We start from the raw sequence: 25,663 nt of genomic DNA on the forward strand, positions 1-25,663 counted from the left end.
ACGGCAACATAGCATGACACCGAAAACTGGAGTCCTGATTCCCAGAACAGTCTGATCACCCGTCCAAAACTATCTAGAGGACAGCAGTAATTATTGCCTACTTTAGTTCGTGCGACCCAGTTTAACAGATTCAACAGCTTTCACAGTCGATATACTGCTTTGTAGCCAAGATGTGACTGTGCCAGCTCAACTGTTTTAAACCGTGAGGTGTCTGTGCAATAAGCAGGGTGACTCTATTTCGTCTTCCCGCAATATGTCTTCCAATGCCATGCTGCAACCTCATGAAATTAACACCTCTCTTTAATGGCTTACATGCTTACACGAAAAAAACCGCCAACGCTTTGCATGGTAAGTGAAACCTTCAACTCTTTGGCTGGACGTATCGCCCAAGAAAAACCGCAAAAGCTGAGTAGGCCTTGGAAACTTAATAAAGTGTGCATAACATTGCGTAGTATCTGTCAGCCTGAACTACCTGGCATTGATATTACAAAGAAATCATTGTGTGAACGTTTTGGTAGATCGGAGAATTATGTTGACATACATGTATGTGTATTTTAGGGTGAAATAGTTGATTTAAGAATGACAGCAAAAGATTCTGAAATGATACATTCAGTCAAGGCTAAGAGCAACAATCCACAAAACTAGAACACTTTGGGGCAACTTATCCCGATTCAGTTAAAGTTATAAATATATCCATTAAATATGTACCTCATCTGATATGATGAAATCCCTTTCAGACAAACTCCTGGCAAGTGTGGTGTATATTTCAACGGGTGCAAATCTGCCTGAGGATGCAATTTTGCCAAATGCTCGACAAGGAACTACCAGAAGAAACGTCCTTCTGAAGAGAGGGTCCAGCTCAAACAAAGGTGACAACAAGTTTATCAAAGAAGAAGGACAGCTAAGACACGAGAAAAAGTAGCGCCATCATGATTTGTGTTTTGTTTTTGTTTGTTTGTTTTTTTCAGTTAAGGGAGGGTAGAATTGATTTTTTTTTTATTTCATACCAGGAAGTTTTAAAAAATCGCCCCAAAGCTCGGTTCTCTCAAACGCATGAATTGTATACAATTCACTTAGATGATTACAAAGTTTCATAGACCGGAGATTAACAAATACAGTGGTCGAACGTAAAATTCTACAAGCCACACTGTGTTTCACGGCTCCAACATTTTGATCTTTAATCTTAACTTTGTAGATAAAAATGCTTCATATGCTTGATCACCCATAGATGGAAGGAAGTTGAAACATAATGGCCAAGTTTGATTGAAGCTAGTAACACTTTCTTGCATCGTTTTAAAAGCATTTGAATGTTTTGTTGCCTGAAATCGTTTTGCCATTTTACGCTGTACCCAGGCATGTTTGACCGTCTGCTGACGTCAGTTTTTCTGTGGATCCAGCTTTTCTAGGGTGCTCAGTCTATTTTTATGGAAAGAATGTTGAGATGTTTCCAGCTCCACTTCGTATTTCTTCTACTTAAAAATTGGTAACATGTTAACATCACAAAAGGTGGATACAGTTTGATTCACGTACCATTTACTCTCACACATATTTGAAAGCAGTTCTGCCAAAATATTCAGTAACATGAATAATGTATCAGAGAATCATCATTACCTGTTCCCTGTAAGATTCCTTTGCCTCACAGAACTCGTTCCAAATCCAGTTCCACCCCACCATGTGTCATCTTTACCTTCAGGCTCCTCCATAAGCAACACTGCATTACTAAATGGTTCTGATGTCTGAGTGAGGAAGTGAACCAAAGGCACTGCAAACAGCCAGTCATGTAAGTCATTACGTTCCCTGGCAGCATATCTGCAAATGGCCTGAATTGCCTCCCCGAGATTCCTGGCAGACAAAGACAAGACAAACAAAACATGGCAGCTCGGGAATGCAGTCAGTCAGTACGTTCGTAGGCAAGTAAACTGCATTAATATTTTCTACGAATGACTACAAAGGTAAAGTTATTAGTCTCAACCGCTGCTCTAATATATGACCTTTTGTAACAGCTTGGAGTTATAGAGAGACCGGAAGCGAGCCACAATTAGGTAATTTACTAGGTTTGCTATGATAACAAACTAGCAGTATGTAACCTAAAAAACGTAAATGACCTAGCTAACGAAGAATCTTTCTTCAGTTTCAGCAGTCAGATAGTACAGGTGGTGCATGGTCATGGGTTCAACTTTTTCTATCAAACTTTATTGGGCAATCCACATAGATATGAATAGTACAGATAATTACATAAATATTAAAAAGGTTGCCTAAGAGGGAAAGGGGCCAACGGGAAACTCAGAGCCTTGCAAGGCAGCCACCCAAAGGATTAAAAACATTTAAGATATATACAGAAATAAGAAATTAATCTATGATGGGTGACATGAAGAATCCTGTGAAATGGACCACGAACACGCCAGGTCCATATAAAAAAAACTGACTTTAAAAGAGACATACGTATTCTTCAAAAATGATTTAAAAGAGCCAAGGGAGGTAAACCAACTTGGGAAAGCTACATTCATGGTCCTTTGTTAAGGACTACGAATTATTGTAAGCTTTGTTAAGGATAACACACTTTGTGAAACAACTATTTGGCTGAACGTCAAATACATCAATAAAAATGATGACATTTACTTTTACATTTCCAAGCGCTAGTATTCAGTACTGACGCAATACAATACAATACAATACAATACAATACAATACAATAGGGAAACACTCACTGCCATTCCCCACTAGGAAAGGAGTTGAGAAGCTTGCGAAATGCAGTACAAGATGTTTTGTTGGGATCTGGCCAGAGTATCAAAGATGAAAATAATTTGGCATAATCTTCATCATCAAGATGCACTTTGTGAGTAAACAGCACATAAGCAATTGCAACTGATGACACCAGACGAGGAACTTTTCCGCTGCTTTCTTGGCCATCTGACGGTGGTAAATAATTTTGGTGAATCTTGGGTTTGAAAAAGTCCTTTAGAATCTAAGGAGTAAAAAAGAGAACATGATGGAACAATTTGACAACTAAACAGAAATGAATGGCAAATAAGAAACAGTGAATGAATAAGTTAACTGTGTAAACTTGTATCAACACGGCATGACTCATTGAGTACAGAACACCAAATCGTGCTGGTGTAAGAAGCGATTCCCTGGATATGTAGCTACGGGTTCAATTTCGTGAAAAGTCAAGTGTTCCTCACTTCCTCACATCTGTGCCTGGATGCCTTCAACTGCTCATTCGAAATTACTGCATCATCGAGCCAAGTGTTATTGGTACAAGTCTGGAAATGATGTTTTGAGTCATAAATGATGAAGCCAGTTACTGTGCCATTTACTAGAATTGCAGAAATACCTTTCAGTTCATCATTACTTAAAGGTTGTAGCAATAGCCAGAAATTATTTAAAGACAATAGAATGACTTCAGGGTATTTGCACAAGAAGCGACAGACCCAGCTGCTTTTTATGGATCTCTTCTGTATCCAGATTGAATTGGTTTGAAAATAATGTTTTACATTGTCAAGGGAGAAAACCAGTGATTCATTACGAGCACAAGGCGATAATAAATGACAGACTCAATCACATAAGACACTGACTCCGGAATTAGAGGCATTAGTGGAAAGAACTCTAGCATAATCGTGTGCTCTCCCTTGCTTCTAACAAGTCAGTAAAATGAACATAGAAACTGATAAAGTAGTGACCTACTCTTTCAAAGTCAAAAGACGATGGAACATTCCTTCTGTAGACACCATATTCCTCTGCCTGTGTTTGTGTCATACAATAAGCCAAATTCTTGATAACTTCTATTGCATCCCAGGCAGTCAAACTTGTATCTACGTTGTCCACTAGGAACCCTTTCCAAGGAGGCAGTAATGCCCGAGTCGCAATGATCCTTCCTTCAACAGGATCCATGCTCTTTAGAATTGGCATTATGTTGCGCGCTTTTTCAAACCAGTTGGGCGAGCTGAAGATTGTGTCATCATACTGGTGCCACACCGCTGTATAAATAAAGAAAAAAAAGAAGGGCGAGCTGAAGATTGTGTCATCATACTGGTGCCACACCGCTGTATAAATAAAGAAAAAAAAGAAGGAACTTTCCGGAAAGGGAAGTATTAACACAAAAAAGCATGAAAAATGTACACATTTTCAAGGGTTTATCTTTTGTTCAAAAGTGCTCATATTCTTCCATAACAATAAACATACCAGGAATCGTTAGAAGCCACTTGACAGCCGGACAAAAGCTTGCTGTACCCTATTCAAGGATTCATTTTCAGGCATTTGAATACTACTATACTACGCAAGTCGCAAAGTCTGTGCAAACACCACCACCAACAACAACAATTTTATTCACATTTCTTTGCATTCCAAAATTTTCAAATTTTTAAACGGATACAGGTCACTTATTGTAAGGTTTCAAACACACCGAACACAGATTGCTTGATGAGATACAATCCTGCAAAGAGTGCCACAACAGTTAATTTTACTCAATTTATTGATGATAGGGTACAAAGAATACTAAGAGGTCTTTCGTCGTCACAGCATATTTGTTCTTGGGATTTGTTTAATTCTGTGGTGGTGGCTTCTTTGGTTTTGCTTCTTCAGTCAATTTTACGCCAGATTTCTTCGTCTTCTTTACTTAATTTATCTAGTACGCTGTCTATGTCTTCGCCGTCATAAATTCCTTTAACGTGTTTGAAATTTTCCTAATACCTGAGGTCTTGTCAGTTTCTGACAAGTCCAACGACAACACGTAGTTTCTCCACATCAACTGGACTCATTTCTAAAACTTTTCAAGCATTAAACTCCTTTACATTTTTACAATTTAGCATTCAGTAGATCTTGATTTTCCATTTTCCCTTTCCTTCATGGGTGATAAGTTGCTACCACGTGCAACTAAATAGTTTTTATGCGTCCGCGTACTTCATAAAAAGAATGCCTCAGTGCACCTTTGCAGGCGTCGGAATTTGGGCCAGAATGTATCTTTTAGTGTACTTTTGGCTCCTAGACCTAGTCAGAGTGGTTATTTGTTAATACTGTAGTGAGTCTGATTAGTTTCGGCCCCTTGTCAGATTGTCTGTTTGCTAAAGCCGCGTTTTGCCTCTGAGTCGTTTCAGGCCTTTGTAAGAGTGTTTATTTGTTCTGTGCCTGTTGTGCCTCCGATTGACCAGTTCAGACCCGTCGGAGTGTCTATTTGTTGATACTATGTTTGTTTTTCTGATTGCCTTCGGGCCCTTGTTAGAGTTCTTAGTTTATTGAGAATCCTTTCGTCTCTGATTTGGGCTTCGGGCACTTGTCAGAATTCTTATTTTGTTGACAATGGACTGTGTCTCTGATTGGCTTTGGGTTCTTGTCAAAGTGCTTATTGTTTTGAGAATGCGCTGTCTCTAATTTGTTTCCGGCTTTGTTACAGTACTCATTCTGTTGAGGATGGGCTGTGTCTCTGATTGCATTTGGGCCCTTGTCAGTCTCATAAGCTTGGGGCCTTTGGGTAAGTGCTCCTTTTGTTGACTAAGCGCTGTTTCCTTGATTGACTTGGGGATCTTGTTAGAGTGCTTATTTTGTTGAGAATGCATGCTGTCTCTGACTGCCTTCGGGACCTTACCCGAGTGTTCATGTTATTAAGTATGTGTCATATCTCTGATCAACTGCGGGCCAGTGTGAAAATGATTATTTGTGTTGAGAATATGCCATGTCTCTGATTAGCTTTGGGGCCATGTCAGACTACTTACTTTGTTTACAATGCGCTGTTTTTGATTGGCTTCAGGTCCTTGTGAGAGTGTTTACTTTTAATGTACTGTGTCTCCAGGCCCGTAGGCTAGGGTGGGGGGGGGGGGGGGGGGTAATGGTTCAGAGGAGGGGGGGGGGTCCTTTGAAGGGCCCTCCCCCAAGCCCTTACTCACTGCCTGAAGAGGTCGGTTTTCTCAAAAAAAAAATTTTCTGTTATTTCAAGGAAATGCTTGTTAGTTTATGCTACATGATTGCGTACATTCAACAAAAATGACCAAATTTCCTGAAACCTTTCACGAATTCCCCAGTTTTTGGTTTTTAAACTAGAACTAAAGGAATAGCCCTCATATCTGCTAATCGACGACGTTTGGTGTGGTTTTATTTCCAAACATCAGCATTCTTTTTCAAATCGCCTGCATGATTGCAGTCACATCTTGCAAATGTGTAGGCAGTATGTGGCCCCGGTAGCTTAGACGAACAGTGCTGAGCTGAAATTTGGCCTAGAAATTGTCACATAATTCAAGTTACATATCAAAGGTGAACCGCCAGTGTGCTTGTTTCCTGACCTTGTAGCACCGACAATCACACAGTTTAAAAAAAATTAGTGAAGAAAGCTTGTTTCTTTTCACGAATGCAAAATTTATCGCGCCCGAGCACAAGTTGTTGCTTTATTTTCTCAGACTTCTGTTAAATTTTTACAGCGAAATCCTCTTTTTGTACTTTGAATGTAAAGTCGATTGAAGGTTCACAAATCTTCGTTTTCTCTGCTGGCCGCTAGTGTGCGGAACAGGGACCTGTCGCACGAATTCCATAGTTCTATTGATTCGCAATTTTAGTTTGACTTTCAAACTGTGATCCTAAATATTTTAGGCCGGCTGAAATAACGTTCATTATAGTTTCTTCATACCAAAATTAATTTTTTAAGCAAACGCATACTTTATAAGAGAAAACGATAAATATAAGCAAGTAATTCAGGGCACCATGAACATGAGAATGGCAATGAAACAAAATGTACCTACTGACGAGAAAGCTTAAAGTTTGTTGGGAGAGAAGAAGGAGGAAGGTTTTTTGCAAGCTGAGGCAATTTTTTGATGGTTTAATATGAAAGAACATCGTATGGTGGGGGATGAAACTGAAGTGCTGCTCTCTGTATCTTAACCCAAAGTTAATGACGGTAGGAAGGACAATACTATTAAAAGTCACTTAAATAGTACTATGTTGTGCTGGTCACAAGTCTGTGGAAATGCATTTGGTCTTTTCTAAAATCGCACCGAAATTCGCTACAAATGTTTAAATGTACACATTCGTTTTTCAGCCACGTTTTGAAGGCTTTTTTAGTTTCAAGACTTCTTTCAATGCGTCATTTGAAAATACATTTTAAACAATAAACACTTTTGACCTGAACGAAGAGCATTTCATGATGAAGACTGCCTTTTCCATCACCACACGTGAGTGTTGGTCAATCAGTTCAGCAATACGAGTTTTCTCAAGCTGATACTTTCTATGGGTAAGTCCAACTAACTGATTTCTCGTTGCTAACATATTACATATTTGTTTACCTCTACTGAACTACTGAACGTGAACAACAGACACGCACTTGAGAAGAAATGACATCTGCTACCGTGGAATTGTGACAGAAAGCCCGTCAAAAGATAACTTACGGGTCTTGCTTCACAGTTTGAAAGGAATAAAAAACACTCACAAAACAAAGCTGTGTGATTGATTTTTTTTCTTTTGCAAGGATCATATACCGACTACATAACATTGATGAAACAAATATATATTACATTTTCTTTTACCCGTTGAATTTTCAAGAATTTCAAGGGATTTTAGGCGGTAATAAGTGGTGCATCAGGCGGTAAATTTCTTAGGTTACCGCCTGAAAAGGAGAACATTGTTACTTCGTGTTAGCCTTGATGTCCTGGCATACACTTTTGTTTGCGCTTGTTTTTACAAGAAGACCAACGAAAAATCAGCGACACCCCATGCCATTCATGACTGTGCCAGAGTGTTGCTCTTCGCATCTTGACACATGAACAATGTTGACCAGACAAAGAATATAGTACTATAGAAATAATTAAGGATGTAGTTGCCCCAGTGGAACTAACACCCAGATAAAATAGAAATGTAGCAATAAATGATTACACGTGATTGATTGAACAAACCCATATATTAATACATGATAACGAGAAATACCTTCTGGTTTACAGTAGTCTTTTGGAATGTTAAGGCTTCTGTTGCTTGCAAATCCCCAGCCAACTAAACGGTCCCACAAATACTCTCCTTTCTCTCGTGATTTTTTTCTGTTTGCTTTCCATACGATGTACTTGTACGGGACTCTGTGCGAAACATATGTAGGTGGTACCAAAAGCCTTGCCTCAACCAGGATATACCCATTTTCAAGAGAGCTATAACGAAATACAATCCAGCACAACATCGATGCATATCAATGCACGGTAGTTGAACTCATTCTCGTTTTTAGTGTTACTCCATACAGTGGTACAAAAACCTTTCTTCATAGAAAAGAGAATTCAGGGAAGCAGTTTCTGATATGCCCAGTACAATTAAACAATTTGAACACATTTCAAGAACAAGCTATTATTTACTATGATGGCAGCCATTTCAAGTATAAAACTTTTCGAGGCATTATTGTGTACTTAGACTCAGTAACATTAACTCGATCTAATAATCAAAGGCTCCTGTGAGCCAACTCATGAATACAGATGTGAATAGCTGGGCAACCGTATTAAAAGTGGTACAGTGTACTCCCATCAAACTAAGCGACAATGATTCGTGGACGCCATGCGGGACTTCGGGAATGCATTATGTACATAATGTTATTTGCTTAACACGCAAAACAATTAAAAGCCCCGGCTAAACAATGGGGGCAAGGGATGGGGGTGAGTTCTATTTTGTTTGGTTGATGATGTTCGAATCGTCGTTTTCACGAGCTTGTTAGGTAGGCAACTGCCAAACCTAATTTGTTCATGGGGCGAGTTGTGGGGATCTGCGATCCACGAAATTGCTTTATGCTGTGAGAACCTCAACATTATTGAGTTAGGCAATGTTCGACAAACACATAAAAGTAATCCAAACTGTGGCCTGCTTTTTTTTTAGACTCATAAGATCTAACACCTGACACTGCAAAGTGCTCGAGGAATTCCTTGGATCAACTAAATGATACAACTTTGGTACAATGTGTGAGAATGTAATATTGAAATCAAAACATTCATTCAACAAAAAAGTTGGTCAAAGATCACATAACTTGGGTGCTAAACGTTCTAACTTGGTTAAACCAACAAATGTGGCACAACATTAAGCCGGCGCTTACTATCGCTATATCCACAAGTGTTCTTCTTTTGAGTTATGAATCGTCTACTGTCATATTGGTTTTCACTCTTCAAAATGTAACAAAACTGTAACTGTATATGTACAAATAAACTAGATTAACTTTTCCTGGTTAATCATTTGCCATACTGGCTTTCGAAAAACCGGTCGTTAGGCTGGTTTGCCAATGATACAAAGTGGAGCAAGCGTCAATTTTACTAATTGTCGCTATTGTCACGATACAATTACAAATGTCGTTATTGTCATTACACAAACAAACGTCCTTCTCTTGAGATATGAACCCTCTACTCTCACATTAATTTGGAATCTTAAAACTGTAACAAAACTGTAACTGTAAATAATCTGGATTAACTTTCAGGGTAATTCAGAATTTGCCAAACTGGCTTATGAAAAACGGGACTCTAGGCTTGTGTTGTTGACTGTATCAAACAAAGTGCCATCTTTACTTTAATTGGTGAGCAGTTTCCTTCCTTTTCCCCCTTTTTTGTGCTGCAAAAAGAAAGAAACTGGGTTCTGGCCGCGAGGGTAGGGGGAAAAAACCTCTTTCCCTTTTCTCGTTTGTATTGGTGATTAAGGCATGCTACATTTCGAATCTTCATTTCTAATCCTCTCTAGGATAAGAGAAAAAAGAAAGAAAAACGTTCACTGCCTTCAGTTTATAATTTCTTTCAATTTCAGATTTCCCTTTTTCCCTCCCTTGCAATTAGACTTCCATTAGTAGAAAATGGAACATAAAAATAAACAAACAAACCAACATGATTTGTAGTAACTAAAAGATGCTGGTATCACTTATAATTATTCGATAGGTAACTCCCACTACGGTAAGCTCTAGTGTATATGCTGTTGCCGATTAAGGCATTTCAGTGGTAGAATCGTCCAACTGAGTAAAGCTTGAGGTTGGCCGCTGATAAGATTGGTCTTTAAAATTTTTAACGGACACCCATAAATAAAGCTGAAGTAACGTGTAGTGGGACTTCAATGGCACAAACAACTACAGCTGACAATACAATTATTAATTCACTTCGAAAAAAACTTCTAATCAGCTCGATAACCTAAACTGGCAGCGTTTTGTGGATGACCCTTACATCAGGCGAACACGGCCGAAACTGAACATTCTGTAGTCTTTCAGTCCTACACAAATTTACTATTTGGGTTCCCACTGAAAGGCTTTTTGGAGTGGCGAATAACAGATATGAAGGAGATTGCGAACTCCTAAGCTAAATCTCGCAATTGCGAACTTCATATATACAACAAACTTAGCACATAATTTTTTGGCGACACTTTTTCATTTTGCGGATTTCGTGAAAACGGGAAAATTCAGAGTCATGAAAAATTAAAGTGACTTGCCGTGCAAGCCTTTAGAAAATTGGCCAAAGACAAGCGCTGTGAAACATGCACACTTCAAAATCTCGAAATTCACGTGTTGCGAAAAATTCATTTAATAATGTAAACAAGCCAACGAATCTCATGTTAGTGGTGGTTTTCAATGTAGTCATGTTCAGTTGGTGCTTACAAGCGGAACTATAATGAACGAGGATGCACAGGGGAAATTTCCATCCCTTGCTATATGCAATTACGATGTAATTTCTTTTTTTTGTAAACGTTTTCAGTTTTCGCCAGGACCAATATGATACCGTGAAAATAACCTGCATGGATTACATACTTATATCCCCATCAGACAACTTGTCTTAATACCCAAATCCAAAAGCTCTAAAAAGCAGCTGGAAGTGACTTGCAGCAAGGTTGCTTCCTACATCTTCGTGTACAACTAGGTTTTTTCCGTCCTCCAAATTGCTGCAGCATCTCTTGGATGATGATAATAGACCGTTTCTGGATGTTTTGAAATATTCAGTTTATTGTCACCTCGCCATCTGTATACCCTCCTCTCCAGGTGACGAATAAAAATGTTGTAAGGGGGTGGGCCCGGTGCGTCTGAAGGTTTTTCCTTGGCCTTTCCCTTGAAACCATAGCACATCCTGGCACTTGTGTCCTTTACAAAAACAACTTCTTACGGTCTATTATCACCACAAAAACTGACATTTTCGCCCGTTCAACTGCATTTCGCTCCAGATGTTTAAGAGATGAGGAAAGACCATAAGATCCCATGTGCAGTATTGAACGATGCATGTCCCTTCTGGTGCTTTCTACTAGTTTTTTTGTACACTTCGATGACCTCTACCCACGTGCACTTTGTGTTCACCTTTTAGCCCGCACTGTTCTCCATCTTTTTCTCACGAATCTTACTCTTAAAATCATTATTGTAAAAAAACTCATCACGGAGGCCTGGGGATCTACGCACCAGCAGGATCATGCCTTTGAGCATGTCTTGCTCGATGTGGCGCCTGAAGTATGAAAAAAATTCATGATTTTTTCCATGCCGTACCTCTTTTTCTTGTGCATCCCATTTGCAATAAAGAGCGTCAGCTTTTTGCACGAAATCAGAAATCATATTTTAAATAGCTCCCAAAGATGTCTGCCAGAATAGCAGCCTTGAGTGAGCTAAGTTCTAACGCCGTTAGCTTTCTCGCTACCTCATCCTGAACATGTTTCATACATGGAAAAAAGGTTGCACCTTTAAGAGGTATCATGAACCCTGCTTGAGCCTTATCCCTGTCGTCTCCAACATAGTTGACTAATTCAATGTTCTCGTTTATCTCGAGAAGAGCATGACAGAATGCTTGATAGTCCTTCTTTGTTCTTGTAACATGGAACATCGCCGGGGTTGGTAGGTTGGCTCGTTTTCCAGTGTCCACATAACAGAATTTACTACTTTGATATATTGTGGACGACACGTAAAAATCACCGACATTAAATGTTGTGTCTATCAACGGAATGCTTGTTGTATTGTGATTGCAGCACTCTTCGATGATATCTTTTATCTGATCATCGGTGCTGAAAACAACTCTCGGGGCCGGACAGTTTGGTCGGTCTTGGCCATACTGAGCAAACTTCAAAATTCATCTTCCTTTTTTGGAAGTGATTACGCTTCTAGCATTCGTTACCTGCTTCTTGTCCCTTGGCATATCTGCCGTTTCTTTGCAACCTACTATGGCGCCTGTTTGCTCCACTGCCAGATCAATATTGAGGATGGACCCCTACATCCACGTACTTCTTGCTGTATCAGCGTTCTTGTTAATGGTGCAGTGAGAATAAAAGGGTTTTTTGATACTTCTGTGGACTGATCTTGTGCTCTTCACCGACAAAGGCATATTGTATAAGTCGTATAAGTCCCAACTGCAATTCATTTCCAGTGCTGTCAAGAATGACGGTTGCAGTTCTGTGGAAATCAGTGTATCGTCTTTGTCTACTAACAACAGTTTTCACAAGGTACTCGTTCTTCTTGAGGTTTGCTATATCTTCCTTTCTCCCTTGGCTACCGCAGCTATTTACAACTTCACTGCCATTTACTTCAAATACTCTGGCACTTGGTCCACGACGTTCAAATGAACCCAGGTCGGTTGTCAGCGAGTCAGAAGGGTCCCTTAACGTAAATCGATCACAAACCCACAGTTACGCATTACGCAGTTCGGGCGCTCAGTGCAGATTTTTGAGATGTCGACATTCAGAAAAAGCACTTGAAATCATTCTTCAAATGACAAAGTTATTTTCCCATCGTACAAGAATGGAGTCGTGACATCCTCGTTAAAATAAATAGTTTCCTTTCTGCAAACAGGAATAACTGAAAATGAATTTAGAAATTAAAACAATAATAAATACCTACTGATTTTTAGGGACCTAAACACATCTAAAGATATGGATCGGAGGCAAAATAACCTGTTATGTAGTTATTTCGAATGTTTATGTTTTTAATTATAATTTTTACCTACTTTGTACAAATGAACATTTTTGTTTTGCAATTTTATTGTTCTTTCATTGCTTGCATGCATTTTAAAGTTTTTGATTGTTATTGCTGTCAGTTATCACCAACTCTAAAAATCCATGAAGTTCCAGAGGGGTGCAGAATCCACCTTTCCACCTCACTTTTGTCCGTCCCAGAAAAAAGTAAAGTCTCTTTATTGAACAAGGAAAAATATGGTTATGGGAAGCCCTCCCCCATTGCCATTCTGATTGCTCCCATCATCGCCAATTAATCTCACGCTTTATTTCGCAACAAGAAAAAGAGGGTTAACACCCCCATTCATCAAAATAACATTTTTCCAAAAATGTTCCCAATTAAGTTTCCGCTTAATTCTGTTTTGTTCTTGCTTGCGTAATCCTTTGCAGAATATTTCTATGTTGCGCTCGCCCTAATAAGAACCTCATGGAACTACTATAGCAACCTCCTTATTGGTAGTAAAGCAATACTTTGCCAGGAGCGATATACATTTTGGTACATTTCTGTCGTCTTCTGCTACACAATAAAGTGAAATGGTCTAATTCGAGTTTTGTGGAGCCGTGAACACACTACAGTAGATTTGAACAGCATCCCTAATAAATTCAACTCCAGACCCACAGCAGTAGTAAATCCCGTTTTCAGTAGTTCAAATGTGGCTTTTTTTTTAAATTTAAAGTGTGTTTTTTTCTCTTAAGTTTAGGAAACTAACGACTTCATTTGTACTAAATAGGTTTTCTCAATACCACGAAAAGACAAGGAAATTGGGAAAGCCGTTCCAAAATCCGGGTAAAAATTGTAGGTGATCCAGTTCATTTAGAAACTCTGGTCCGTTTTGTCCTTTGCCTAGAGCTTGTTGTTGTTATAGTAAGGGGCGTGATTACCATAGAAATTACCTAGCAATAGTGGCACCTTGCTAAAATGTTATTGACATTATCAGTAGCATTATCTGTTTAGTTTCTTCTCTTATCAAGCAGCCTCCCCTGCCCCGAACTCTCCACCCTCTGGCTTTAACCGTTTTGAAAAGTTCCCTTGAGATCGATGAAAGGTTTTTTTTTATACATCCTCCTAACTGTGCAAGAAAGAAGGTAAAACTGCAGATAAAACTCCCCCTGTAACGGTAGTTTGTATTCTTGTCATACCTTGCCGACAGAGTTTAACTTGAGAGCGTCAAGCAGGTGCGTAACCGGGCGCATAACCAAAATGTAATATGAGAGTTTGTCAAATTATATGTGACATTTCGGTAATCGACTTTTGGGCAGAATTTGCCTAAAACTGCCCCCAGAAGTTAAAGGAAAAATGAAAACAAAGAAAACCCACAAAGGTATGGTTTTGTAAACTTAAGTTCCATTTCTCTGTTCTCTTTTTAACGAAAACGGAGATTAATTTCGATCGAATTTCAGGTCCATACCAACTCTCATATTACTCATTAATTACACGTGCTACAACATCTGAGGAAAAAATTGAGCATACTCTTTATGTGGAGGATTAAACCAAGCTGAAACCAGTGGATAACTTCCTTCTCACATAGCGGTGACTGGTGTGTGAAAGGGCAATTAAGAGCAAGTATCAAAACATCCCGACTTTGTTGGTCTCGTTTCTAATTCACGTAGAGCTTGCTCGCAGGCAGCTCGCAGGCTACAATCCACCAAGGGGCGACGGCGGTTTAGAGATTTTTACAAATACATAAGAACATTAGCCTGTCTATGTTGACAGGAAGGCTTACATTATGCAATTCACAGTAATATCAACTGCGCAATGGTGATACGAATATCATCTGAAAAACAGTGATTAAGGACTTACCTCGTACAACGACATGTTGAGAAACTCAACGTGCCAGTTACCAGGCGAGTGAGTGCACAACTTCCCATCACATTCCTCCCAGTAGGATACATGTTTTTGGTTTGCGGTTTTGTGGTTTCTTATAAACTGTTGTATCGAGACAGTATGACAAAGTGAAAGGGGCTTTGGGCTGCTATGGAACCAATTTTGTTTTAGCACCTAAGATAGTGTGTGAATTGAATTCAAATAAATTAGCAATAATGTAAAAATTACAGTTCGTTCTCAGGAAACTTATCAGTGTCACATGCATCACGTTACAGATAACGCAATACACTCAGATTCTTAAATAACATCGACGTATGGTAATATTTAGTGAATGTCAGGTATTAGATGCCTCTCAGATCTCAGCAAAATAGGGCAAAGAAACAATACCTGCAATAAAGGAAACTACAGTCTTGACTGTAATTGTATTGAAATAAAGTGTCATCCATCCATCCATCCAATTTCGTTTACTTTTTGTTAGTCGAACATTGGCTCAATAAAGTTGAGGTTCTCATTGCACGATCATTGAGCAGCATAATTATCCTCACCCCCCACCCCTACCCCTCACTCCCGGAATAGACTTGCCGGTTGTGTTCGGCTGTATGTAAATTCAGTGTTTACGTCCTGATCTTGTCTATTACGTTTGACACCGAAGGGCGATTTATCGCTCTGTAGAATAAGTTATTCATTGAGTTGATTTTACGTCCTTGTTTTTTGTCCTGTAATGGCGGCTGATGGTGAATACATGCACTATAGGTTGACTCATAAATAATTTATGTTTTTGATTTAATTCCGATTAAATTGACATAAAGTTAACAACACATCGACCAAGTGACAAAACACCACATCGCGATAACTCGTTCATTGTGCATGGACGCATTCACGAGTTAAAAAGGTGTTGTTTACCATATCGCAAGGAAACTTTAGAACTAGTTTACAAATAAATCTAATCTCTACAAGTTGACCTTTGTTCCCCAGACAAAACTGATACAGCCAACTCTCTCCAAGCAGAAAGAAGTCTAAGGTGGTCTCCTCCCTGACGCGACCCTGGATGGCTAGTCCCGATTGAATTTCCTTTTGCCGTCTGCACTTAAATTCTCTTTAAGCCAGACACCTCTTTAAGGTGGATAGCTTAGCTTTAAGGCGGATGTACAGCATGAAAAGCAATTATAGTTCATTCCACTGGAATCAAAGAAGAGGTGTTTTCCGAATCACGTTTCAAAGAGACTGTAAATATGCAATTGTAACTTGCCTTAACAATCATCACATTCCAGTTCTGATGTCACTGATTTCTGGTGTCAAGTTGCATACACTATTTATAATGAGGACACCTCTCTAAGACGGAGAGCTAGAACTAGTCCCATGGGTGTCTGCTTTAGAGAGAGTTGACTGTATCAGTGAGTTGATTAAATTTCAAGATCTTGAAGACCAACAGCACTTCCAAATGTTAGCAACATTGATTTTGCAACATTCTACTCATGCAGTGACTTACTAGCACTCTATTTTGTTTATTTATTTATTTATTTTATTTTTTTATAGTCATCCTGACTTGATAAGATTTATCTTAGAAACCAAAGACTCAATTCGTCAATCAATCTGATAAATTAGGGTTCTAACTTAAGCCAGCAACTTTTTTCCTCAACATTACATTAGCATTAATTTTCAATACCATAACCCAAAGGGTTGCTAATGCAATCTCAATCTATATGTAGCTGCCTATAGAATTTTCTTCCTTTGGTCGATAGTTGGCCTTCGGGGTGCACACCCCATTTTTACATGCACCATCATCAAAGAGTGTTAAACAGAACTGCAATAAAGCAGCATTGTCAACATTTTTGTTCTCAACATTTCAGCCACTAGGCTATCGTAAAACCATTACACCAATCCCTCTTGGCCTCCACCAACTTTGAAAGTTGATTCACTCAGGTCATCGCCATTCACTAACTGTCAGCTAATAAAATTTTTAGCTTGTCTCATAAAATTGAAACTCCACCTTTTGATTGTTCCAATCAAAGTCCAAAAATAACTTTTATAATTTTATAATTATACTCTAGATGAAAAATGGACTGACTGATAGAACAACTAATTTTACTTAAACAGTTAAAGAAATGTATCAATAACCAAGCTACTTTACAAAGTATGAGTGCAATACGTTTAAAATGCTATAGCAAACTTACCGATCAGCTGGATACACCTCTACAACATTATCTTGGAAACTTCCAAACAGGGATCCACCAAACCTCATGAAGATTCTGTCACCTTCACTGGCTTCAAATTTGAAATGTGGTGCAAGCACAGCATGAAAAATGACAGTCATTTTGGCTCCCTTGTATTTTTTAAAATACTCCAACGCTGTACCTTCCTTCATTGTTTTCTTCCCTTGGTCATCTTTGTCAGGGACTTTAGTATGATCACCTTTCTCCTTTTCAAGGCGTTGGCGGCCCTGATCATTGTCAGGTTTGCCTTTCTTGTTGTTTCCACTCTTACCTTTCCCTTGCTTTTGGTTCTTTCCACCACTCTCTTGGATTTTCCTCCTAGCCAGAAAAAAATTCTTTATCATTATGTGTACGTTTGAAACCACTAATAGGTTCTTTCATCATTAAATCTTTTCTACGCAATTAGAAAGTATGCCTGAAAAACCAAGAGATAAACACAATACTCAAGACCATTACAGTAGCCAATGACTGTAGAACGTGTCATGTCCAAACCTTGCCTATTATCATCATAATCAGCGGCTACAGAGATTACATTGAAGATATCAACTCAATGGACTGGTTTCATCAGACACCAAAACAGAAGTGCAAAAATGGGCTGGCCAATTACTAATGATTCTCATAAGATTAAGTTGAAACAGAGGAATATTCTTCACCAAAAAAACTGCCCTGGTGCCCTTTTAGCTGCCATGGTGACCAGAAAATAATTCCACATCATATTATCACTACAAAGACAGGCACAATTGAAAGTGAGGCATTTAAAACAAAGAACAGATTTCTAAAACAACATTTCTAAACAAGATTATACTTTCAAACAAAAAGGTTTCATTTATCGAAAATTTGTATTGAAATACAAGCTTCCGATTCCATCTCGGAATCTTTGTCAAGTGGTGTAGGACATTTTGTCACATGATTAAGTTGATAAAATATCATGTGACAAAACGTCCCGATAGATCGCCGGGAGCTCACATCTAACGTCATGATTCAATGTCAGAGCCTGGCAATGAGTTTCTATAGCCTCTCTAATTCTCCTTTTGAAAGTGTCATTCTCCCTTACAAAAATTGACAAGGAAGAAAGATCGAGCGCGTGCTTCATGTTCCTTAGGTGGTCACCCAATGCAGTCGTTGACGATCTTGTACTGTTGACATGTTCTCTAAATCTGACCCCAAAGAGTCTTGCGTCTCCCCGATATAAACCTCTTCACAATCCCTGCAAAGTATTTTATAGACCACTCCACATTTCTTTTCCATGGGTGTGGGACCCTTGGGGTGTACCAGCTGTTGTCTTATGGTATTTACAGGCTTGTGACAAGTGCCCACCCCTTGTTTTCTGAAAACTCGTGTGAGTTGCTCAGAAACTCCTTGCATATAGAGGAGAGGGATGCTGATACTGGAACCGCCTTTGTTGGCTGTGCCTTTGGGTTTGTGGGTCGTACCTAGAGGGGTCTTGAAAATCCAAGGTTTGTAGTTATTATTCTGGAGGACTGACCTCAGGTGTTTCATTTTGGTTTCTTTATCCTCGATCCATCTCGATCTTTCTTCCTCGTCAATTGTAAGGGAGAACGACACTTTCAAAAGAAGACTTAGAGAGGCTATTGAAATTCATTGCCAGGCTCAGACATTGAATCACAACGTTGGATATGAGCTCCCTGCGATCTACCGGAATGTTTTGTCTCGTGATATTTTATCAACTTAATCTTGTGCAAAACGTCCTACACTACTTGACAAAGATTCTGAAACGGGATCTAAGGCTTGTTTCTCAATATATATTTTCGATCCTGAAAATGAAACCTTTTTGTTTGATACAATATGACAGGATTAAGGAACAAATTATTTTTTCTCTAAGATTATTCTTACTGTGCTTTTTCGCATTCTGCTTCTCCTTTCTTCTTTTTCTTCTCTTTCTCCTTCTGTTTTCGTTTTTGGGAAGAACTTAATGGCTTTTTTCCCGCTGACTTGAGTTGTGCTGCCTCATCCTTTGAATCGGCCTCCTGATAGTAGACAATTTTAATTTTAATTGGATGAATTAAAATTCACCAGACACAACATCCTTGGAAAAAAGGCGTTCTTTACCTATTAAGATACACTATAACAATTATGGTAAACGTAGCAGTTACATTGTGGAATAAATTGCATTTTAGAATTGCTTAAGAAATAGCTATCCAAAACGAAAAAAGTTTGGAAAATGACATCCAGAACAACATTTTTTAACACTCAAAGTTATTCCTGCATTAAGCATACATACAAATTAACCGTCAGGCCAGAAAAAACCATACGCCAACAAGCAAAGAGTAGTTGTAGTTTTAGAACGGATAAGGGGGTTAGTTTCTAAAGAAAATGTCATACTACGACAGAAATAAATGTTTGGTTTTACCACGATGTAGAGAAATGCCATGAACTACCATTTGTCGGTATCATAGAAAGCCGCAAACGTTTAGAACAAAACTTCATCTTCCAAATCTGCACCCTTAATCTCCACAGAACCAAGGAACATTTTTCATTTGACTAATTTATTCTTGTTTTCGACGTTACCATGTTCCCACCATTGTTCACTGTACAAACCACATACGACCCACAATTCTTTGAGTTGCTCCGACAAAGGGCTAATGCTCGGAACATCAGAACTCGAATCTCTTTACAGTGGTGAAATTATCTTATCAACTCTGTTGATAAAACTAAGCATACATGTAGTTTTAGAATAGCTTTACAAACTAATCCAAAAATAGACAAGCTTGGAAAATAATATCCACAAACAATTTTTTTCTCAAAGTTGTTTCTGTAAAGTGAATATAAAAATAAGGCTCACCCGAGAAAAAATAATTGCACACCTGCTTGGATGACAAATTTCAGCCAACAACTAAAACAAATACTTAAAGTGGTCTATCAAGAAGCATCTAGTACCTGCATCATATTTATTTTACAGTGACAAGAAGTAGCAAAAAAACTAGTTTCTTACATTGGAACAAGAAAACTTATGGGAAGAAGGCAACCCAAACCTTGTGCATTATATAGCAATAACTTCAACACTTAATTACCTCTCCTTCAGATTCATTTTCACCACTGTCATCACTGGCACTTGTGTCCTTGTTGGGATGATCATCATCTCCAGATTGCTCTGTTAAATTACCAACATACAATTATCTCATGTCCATCAATATATTTAACTCATGTATGAGCCACATATATTTATCAAAATGAACATATTACTTGAGAAATGCCGTAGCACCATAAAAATCATCTTCCAGTTCTCCAGGGCTTTTTTAACCCTCCATAACACCAGGAGGTGGAGACTACGTTGTCTGGTTTATACCATTCTTATCTCGGCCACCTTTGAAATTTGCCCATTATGGGGGTACTTCAAATGTGTGTTGTCAAAACTTGGCATTAATAGCTGTGTTCTGTCACACACTGTGTTACTTATTTAGGCTTTATGTCACGCGTTGCATTACTCTCGTACATCGTTTGGGATTGTATTTCATTGCTAGTGACAGCTAGGAATCATGGCATAGCTTTGGCCATGTGATCTTGTTTTTTGGCTTAGTCTATCGAGGAAAATAATTGGGGTAAATGCTTTCTTGTTTTACCGCTAAATTTTTACCCTATTAAAATCGGTTAACTGACTGAGGAAGGGCTTACATCTCGTTCGTTTATTGGGGAGAACTATGGATCAAGGCCTGACGGATCAGAACAAGATGAATCGGGTCAAGTAGGCACTAATACAACATTATAGTCATCACAATAGTCTATCCTTGGGACAGGATCCCAACAAATGGTGCTTTATCCATAGGATGTGTCACCCCCTCGGAAAGTGCCGCGCCTTCCGGGCTAAGCCTTTATTGGAAAGGTGAAGCCTGCCCAGCCGACATGGGATCTGCCTCCGCCGCCTCTCATCCTCCACTCATCTTGCAAAGGACTGTGTGATCCCAGTTAAATGCAGACGCTGTCAAAGTGACAGGCAAATTGCAGCGCTACACGCAGGTCCCCCAGCATCATCACAACAGCCAAGCAACATAGTGAGCCAGGAGACACCCACCAGCATGGCGAGGAGCCAACTAATGTCACTGCTACATGTACAGAGGTGTGCGGAAACATAGTTGGGGGCAAATCGTGCTCAAAGATTTGCCTAGCAAACATTCATGTTAATGGCCACCCTGAAACCAAGATTAGAGCATATGTTGTCATAGACGATCAAAGTAATTGCTCCCTGGCCAAGCCAAAGCTGTTTGATCTGCTAGAACTGGACGGGGAATCGATATGGTACACGTTGAGACATGTTCAGGAACAAGCCAAGCTGAAGGGAGAAGGGCCCACGACCTGGTAATCCAGTCGCTGGACAGTACCCAGAGTCATAAGCTCCCCATGCTCACTGAGTGCAATGCAATACCAGACAGCAGGGAGGAAATCCCCATCCAGCACCCATTGCTGGCAAGATTCCTGACCTGGACTCAGAGGCTGAAATCCTATTGCTTGTTGGAAGAGACGCCCCACCCCTCCACAAGATCCATGAATCCTGGAACGGACCCAGAAATCCTCCATGGGCGCAGCATCTAGACCTAGGATGGGTGGTCCTAGGAAACGCCTGTTTAGACGGTGCACACAAACCCAGAGAAATCTCCACATACAGAACGCAAGTACTAGAGAATGGCCCACCGACTTTTCTGGAACCCCGCATCAACCGCTTCTACATTGAGCATGACACAGGAGCAGACATCCCTGCATACCTGACAAAGAAAGAAACTTTCCTGAATGGTAGATTCGAGGATGGGCTCGGTGACAATATCTTTCTCCATACGAAAGATGATAACAAGCCAGGAACTTCCGCTGAGGACAGAAAGTTTCTCGAGATCATGAATCATTCTGTGGTCAAAAATGATGCAGGCAGCTGGGAAGCGCCCTTACCACTCCGTGAACCAAGCAAACAGCTTCCAAACAATCGCAAGTGAGTGCCTGGCGAACAAGGGGAGGAGTCACAAACAGCAAACGTTGGGCAGTGCTGTTTACCTGTCTGACGACAAGGGTCATACACATAGAGCTGATAGAGTCAATGGACTCTTCCAGCTTTATAAAGGCATTACGAAGATTCCTAGCCTTGCGAGGACCTGTTATACAGACTGTGGTACCAACTTTGTTGGGGCATACAACGAGCTCCAAGCTTCACCCAATAAGATGGACAACAATAATATCCAGTCATACTTAGCCTCAGAGGACTGTGATTGGCTATTCAATGCTCCCCACTGATCACATGTTGGAGGAGTCTGGGAACGAATGATAGGGGTGGCTCATCAATTCCTGGACGGAATGCTCGCTGACATTGGACCGAGGCACCTCTCTCACTAAGTCCTCTCAACCCTTATGGTGGAAGTTACTGCCATCGTGAACGTGAATCTCTTTATGGTGGCCAATTTATCTTTACATGTAGTTATCAACTCTGTCGGTAAACCAAACATTTGTTTCTACTGTCCGGACCCCTCAAAAGAATCTTCATTTTTGAAGGAGGTGGGGTTTCTTCTTGGAAGAAGAAGAACAGTACTCCGCACTGATGCAGTTCCACCCTGAGTTTAGAATTTAACCCCCTTCTGCATCCTCTTAATCAACTTCTGCAAAGAACTTCACATAGGATATTGTGCACCGACGATGTCAAAGAGTATTAAAAAGAAAGCATACAAACAACAATTGTTGGGCTCGTCACAGAATACTATTTAACGTATATTTGAACCGCGGGTGAAAGATTAAATAGAAGAAAGATCCTCGCAGTAATTTATGCAACTTAAGCGGTTGCAGAAAGAAAGCCTAAAAAATATTCAGGCTCTAAGGGGACTCAAACGATCGCAGAAGGTCATAGGTTCGACTCCTGTAGGGAGAACTTGGATTTTCTTTTTGTGAGTATGCCTGGGTCACTGACTGAAAACCCTTAAGTTTCTTGATAATTATTAATACTAAAAACACCTGGTAAAAGAGATCATTGAAGCCATTTAATAAATTATTATTGCAGTAACACTACCTCCAGGATCATTGTCATCCAATGGTTCCTCTTCCTGGTTATTGTCGGAAGCAGTTTTCTCACAAGGTTCTTTAACTTTTGTAGCTGCTTTCAGTCTGGTTTCAGGACCTGTTGTCTGCTGCTCTTCTGCAGGACGTGATGTCTGCTGTTCTTCTGCAGGACCTGTTGTCTGCTGCTCTTCTGCAGGACCTGTCGTCTGCTGCTCTTCTACAGGACGTGTCATCTGCTGCTCTTCTGACTTCTTCACCAGAGCAAGATCTTGTAAAGCAGTCGCTGCTGTGTCTGCATCCCCAGGTGGGATAAGGTCAGTTCCTGTTGACTTCCGTTTTGCTGGATCATCCTCTAGTTTTCCACCTGTCTTTTTCCTTTGTCCTTCTCCTTTATCTGTTAAAAGAAAATAGTACAAACTACTTATCGAAAATTAAGTTACATAATTCATATTGATCATCATTGTGATATGGTTGTTGGGGTTACCAATCAATGACAGTCGATCACTGGAAATCCAATCAGTTCATTGAAATTGTTAGCAATTAGTTACCACCGATTTCATTGATACGCGACCCTCGAATAAAAACTCCCACAAGCATTTGGCGATTCACTTCTGTCTATCATGCGCTCCTTATATGGTGTTATAAGAATGCCGCTCTTATTTTCAAAACATATGGCCGCCAATGTGTAGCCTGTTCGTTCGACATGGTTGCTTCTTATTCTTCGAGTTTACGTTGCCGACTGGTATTTTTGCTCGTGCGGGGGTTGAGTGCGATCACTACAGCAAGACTTCTGAAAGTGGGGTTGACATTTGTGAAGAAAAATTCGGAAAAAATACAGAAATATCTCCACGGTTGATTACCCAGCCTGAACGGGAAGAGCAAGACAAATGGACGGTAGGTGAAAAAAGAATCACATAAATCGGCATAAATAAACGAGCATGCAGTAGATGACATTGATTGCCTTTTATCACTTACAGCACATGACATATTGTTTATAAGGAGAGTAATTGAGCGATATCCAGGAGTGTACGAAGATGAAATACAGGGATGGCTCAGTTCAGTACGCAAGAGGAAAGACAGTCAGTGTGGCTTCCATCAATCGATGCTCAACCCCTGCACGAGCAAATACACCACTCGCCAACGTAAACTTGAAGAATAAAAAGCAACCATGTCGACCAAACAGGCTACACAGTGGCCGCCATGTTTTGAAAATAAGAGTGGCATTCCTATAACACCATATAAGGAGCGCATGATTGACGGAAGCGAATCGCCAAATGCTTGCGGGAGTTTTTATTCAAGGGTCGCGTATCAATGAAATCGGTGGTAATTGATAGCTACACATGTATATTGCTATCAGCCAAGTGACGAACAACCAACCATCATAAGAAGAAGTCCCCTGGGTGTTCCCTAAAATGGGTACTTAAAGGCAGAATTGACATATAAGAAAATTTCTGACAGGTCCAGGCCCTTCAAGTTGTTGATTGCTTCTCAAGATACCCTGGTGTTGCTTCTTGCAAGGTTTACAATCTCTTCAGGCATAGGGTACTGGTTGTTCATTGGTAGCCTAACACTAAATTATCTAGCACAAAAAAGCCTTTTGACTTTACATGTATGCCGTTTACTAGTTATAACATACTCATTTTTCAACAGAAAACTGTAAAATCTCGGTTACAAGCCCTGGGATTATACAATTTTACGGTATAGTTTGGGCAAACTGTTGTCCTCTGAAAGTTACAGAACAAAACACTAGAATTTGACTTGTAACCCTTTAAAACAAGGTAACTCGCATAATATATATATATAGTCAGATAGGTAATAGCACCCCACGGGGGTACTCGGGTATAACCGTGACGGGGGAGGGGGGGGTCCGACGGAGCCTAACGTTTTGAACCCAAAAAAATACATGGACCTTATATTGTGCACCCAAAAAAATACAAGACTGGAGATTATTCAAATCATGCTTTTGGATCTTGCCAGAACTTTGACTTGAATTGCGTAACAACTATTAGCCTGGCAGAAATTCGGACCCAAAAAAAATATGCGCAGATTTTTTAAACCCAAAAAAATACACGGTTAAATCTTCAAACCAAAAAAATACAGGAGTTGAAAATTTTAGACCCAAAAAAATACGTCGGACCCCCCGTCACGTTTATACCCAAGTATCCCCCCTGGGAATAGCACCCACCAAACACCTTTTTGAAAGTCTCTGTTACTACAGATTTGTCAAATTAATTAATTTGAGACAGCTTCATTCATGTAGAGATTCACTAAATAAATAATGTTCTTCCAAATATACTTGAAGATCTCCCAATTTCCAACAGTCGACCACACTACACACGTGCCTGTGGAAATGCTGTCGCCATGGAAATATTAATTATTAATTACGAGACATTGACACTAACATCAAATGAAATTAAATGCCAATTAATTTAAAGAAAAAAATCCCAAAGTATGATGGCTTTTGCTTTAAATTAATATTGAAAAAGTCACAAATGTTCAAAGTAGGCACAGGCAGCAATTTCTGTCCCCCACTCACAGGGCTTAAAATATCACAGGTACTGAATTACAAGCTAAATATAGATTTTTCAATTCACTATTTAACTTAAATCACAGTTAACTTTTAAAAGGCTTTATGTATACATTCACTCCAGTTATCAAAAATGTTGATTTTGAATAAAAATTATTTAAAATCCTCATGTTTTCAGCTTATTATCCCTTACCTACTTCAGGCTATTAAATTGATAAGAAA

General features: G+C 39.5%; 1 protein-coding gene across 1 annotated transcript in view; it reads right to left on the reverse strand.

The window, feature by feature from the left end:
* Positions 1-25,663, reverse strand: part of LOC146488037 (E3 ubiquitin-protein ligase rnf213-alpha-like) — a 109,360-nt gene that overhangs the window by 79,910 nt on the left and 3,787 nt on the right. Inside the window, exons 2-10 of the mRNA XM_085120883.1 lie at positions 22,925-23,308; positions 19,959-20,038; positions 18,781-18,914; positions 16,888-17,244; positions 7,903-8,114; positions 3,685-3,977; positions 2,709-2,965; positions 1,612-1,842; positions 709-901 (exon numbers count right to left, since the gene is read on the reverse strand). Coding sequence (XP_084977009.1) covers positions 709-901; positions 1,612-1,842; positions 2,709-2,965; positions 3,685-3,977; positions 7,903-8,114; positions 16,888-17,244; positions 18,781-18,914; positions 19,959-20,038; positions 22,925-23,308 — 2,141 coding nt within the window. The remainder of the gene's footprint in view (positions 1-708; positions 902-1,611; positions 1,843-2,708; positions 2,966-3,684; positions 3,978-7,902; positions 8,115-16,887; positions 17,245-18,780; positions 18,915-19,958; positions 20,039-22,924; positions 23,309-25,663) is intronic.

The sequence above is a fragment of the Pavona decussata genome, unplaced genomic scaffold (genome assembly GCF_977016875.1).
Source record: "Pavona decussata unplaced genomic scaffold, jaPavDecu1.1 SCAFFOLD_11, whole genome shotgun sequence".
NCBI lineage: Eukaryota > Metazoa > Cnidaria > Anthozoa > Scleractinia > Agariciidae > Pavona > Pavona decussata.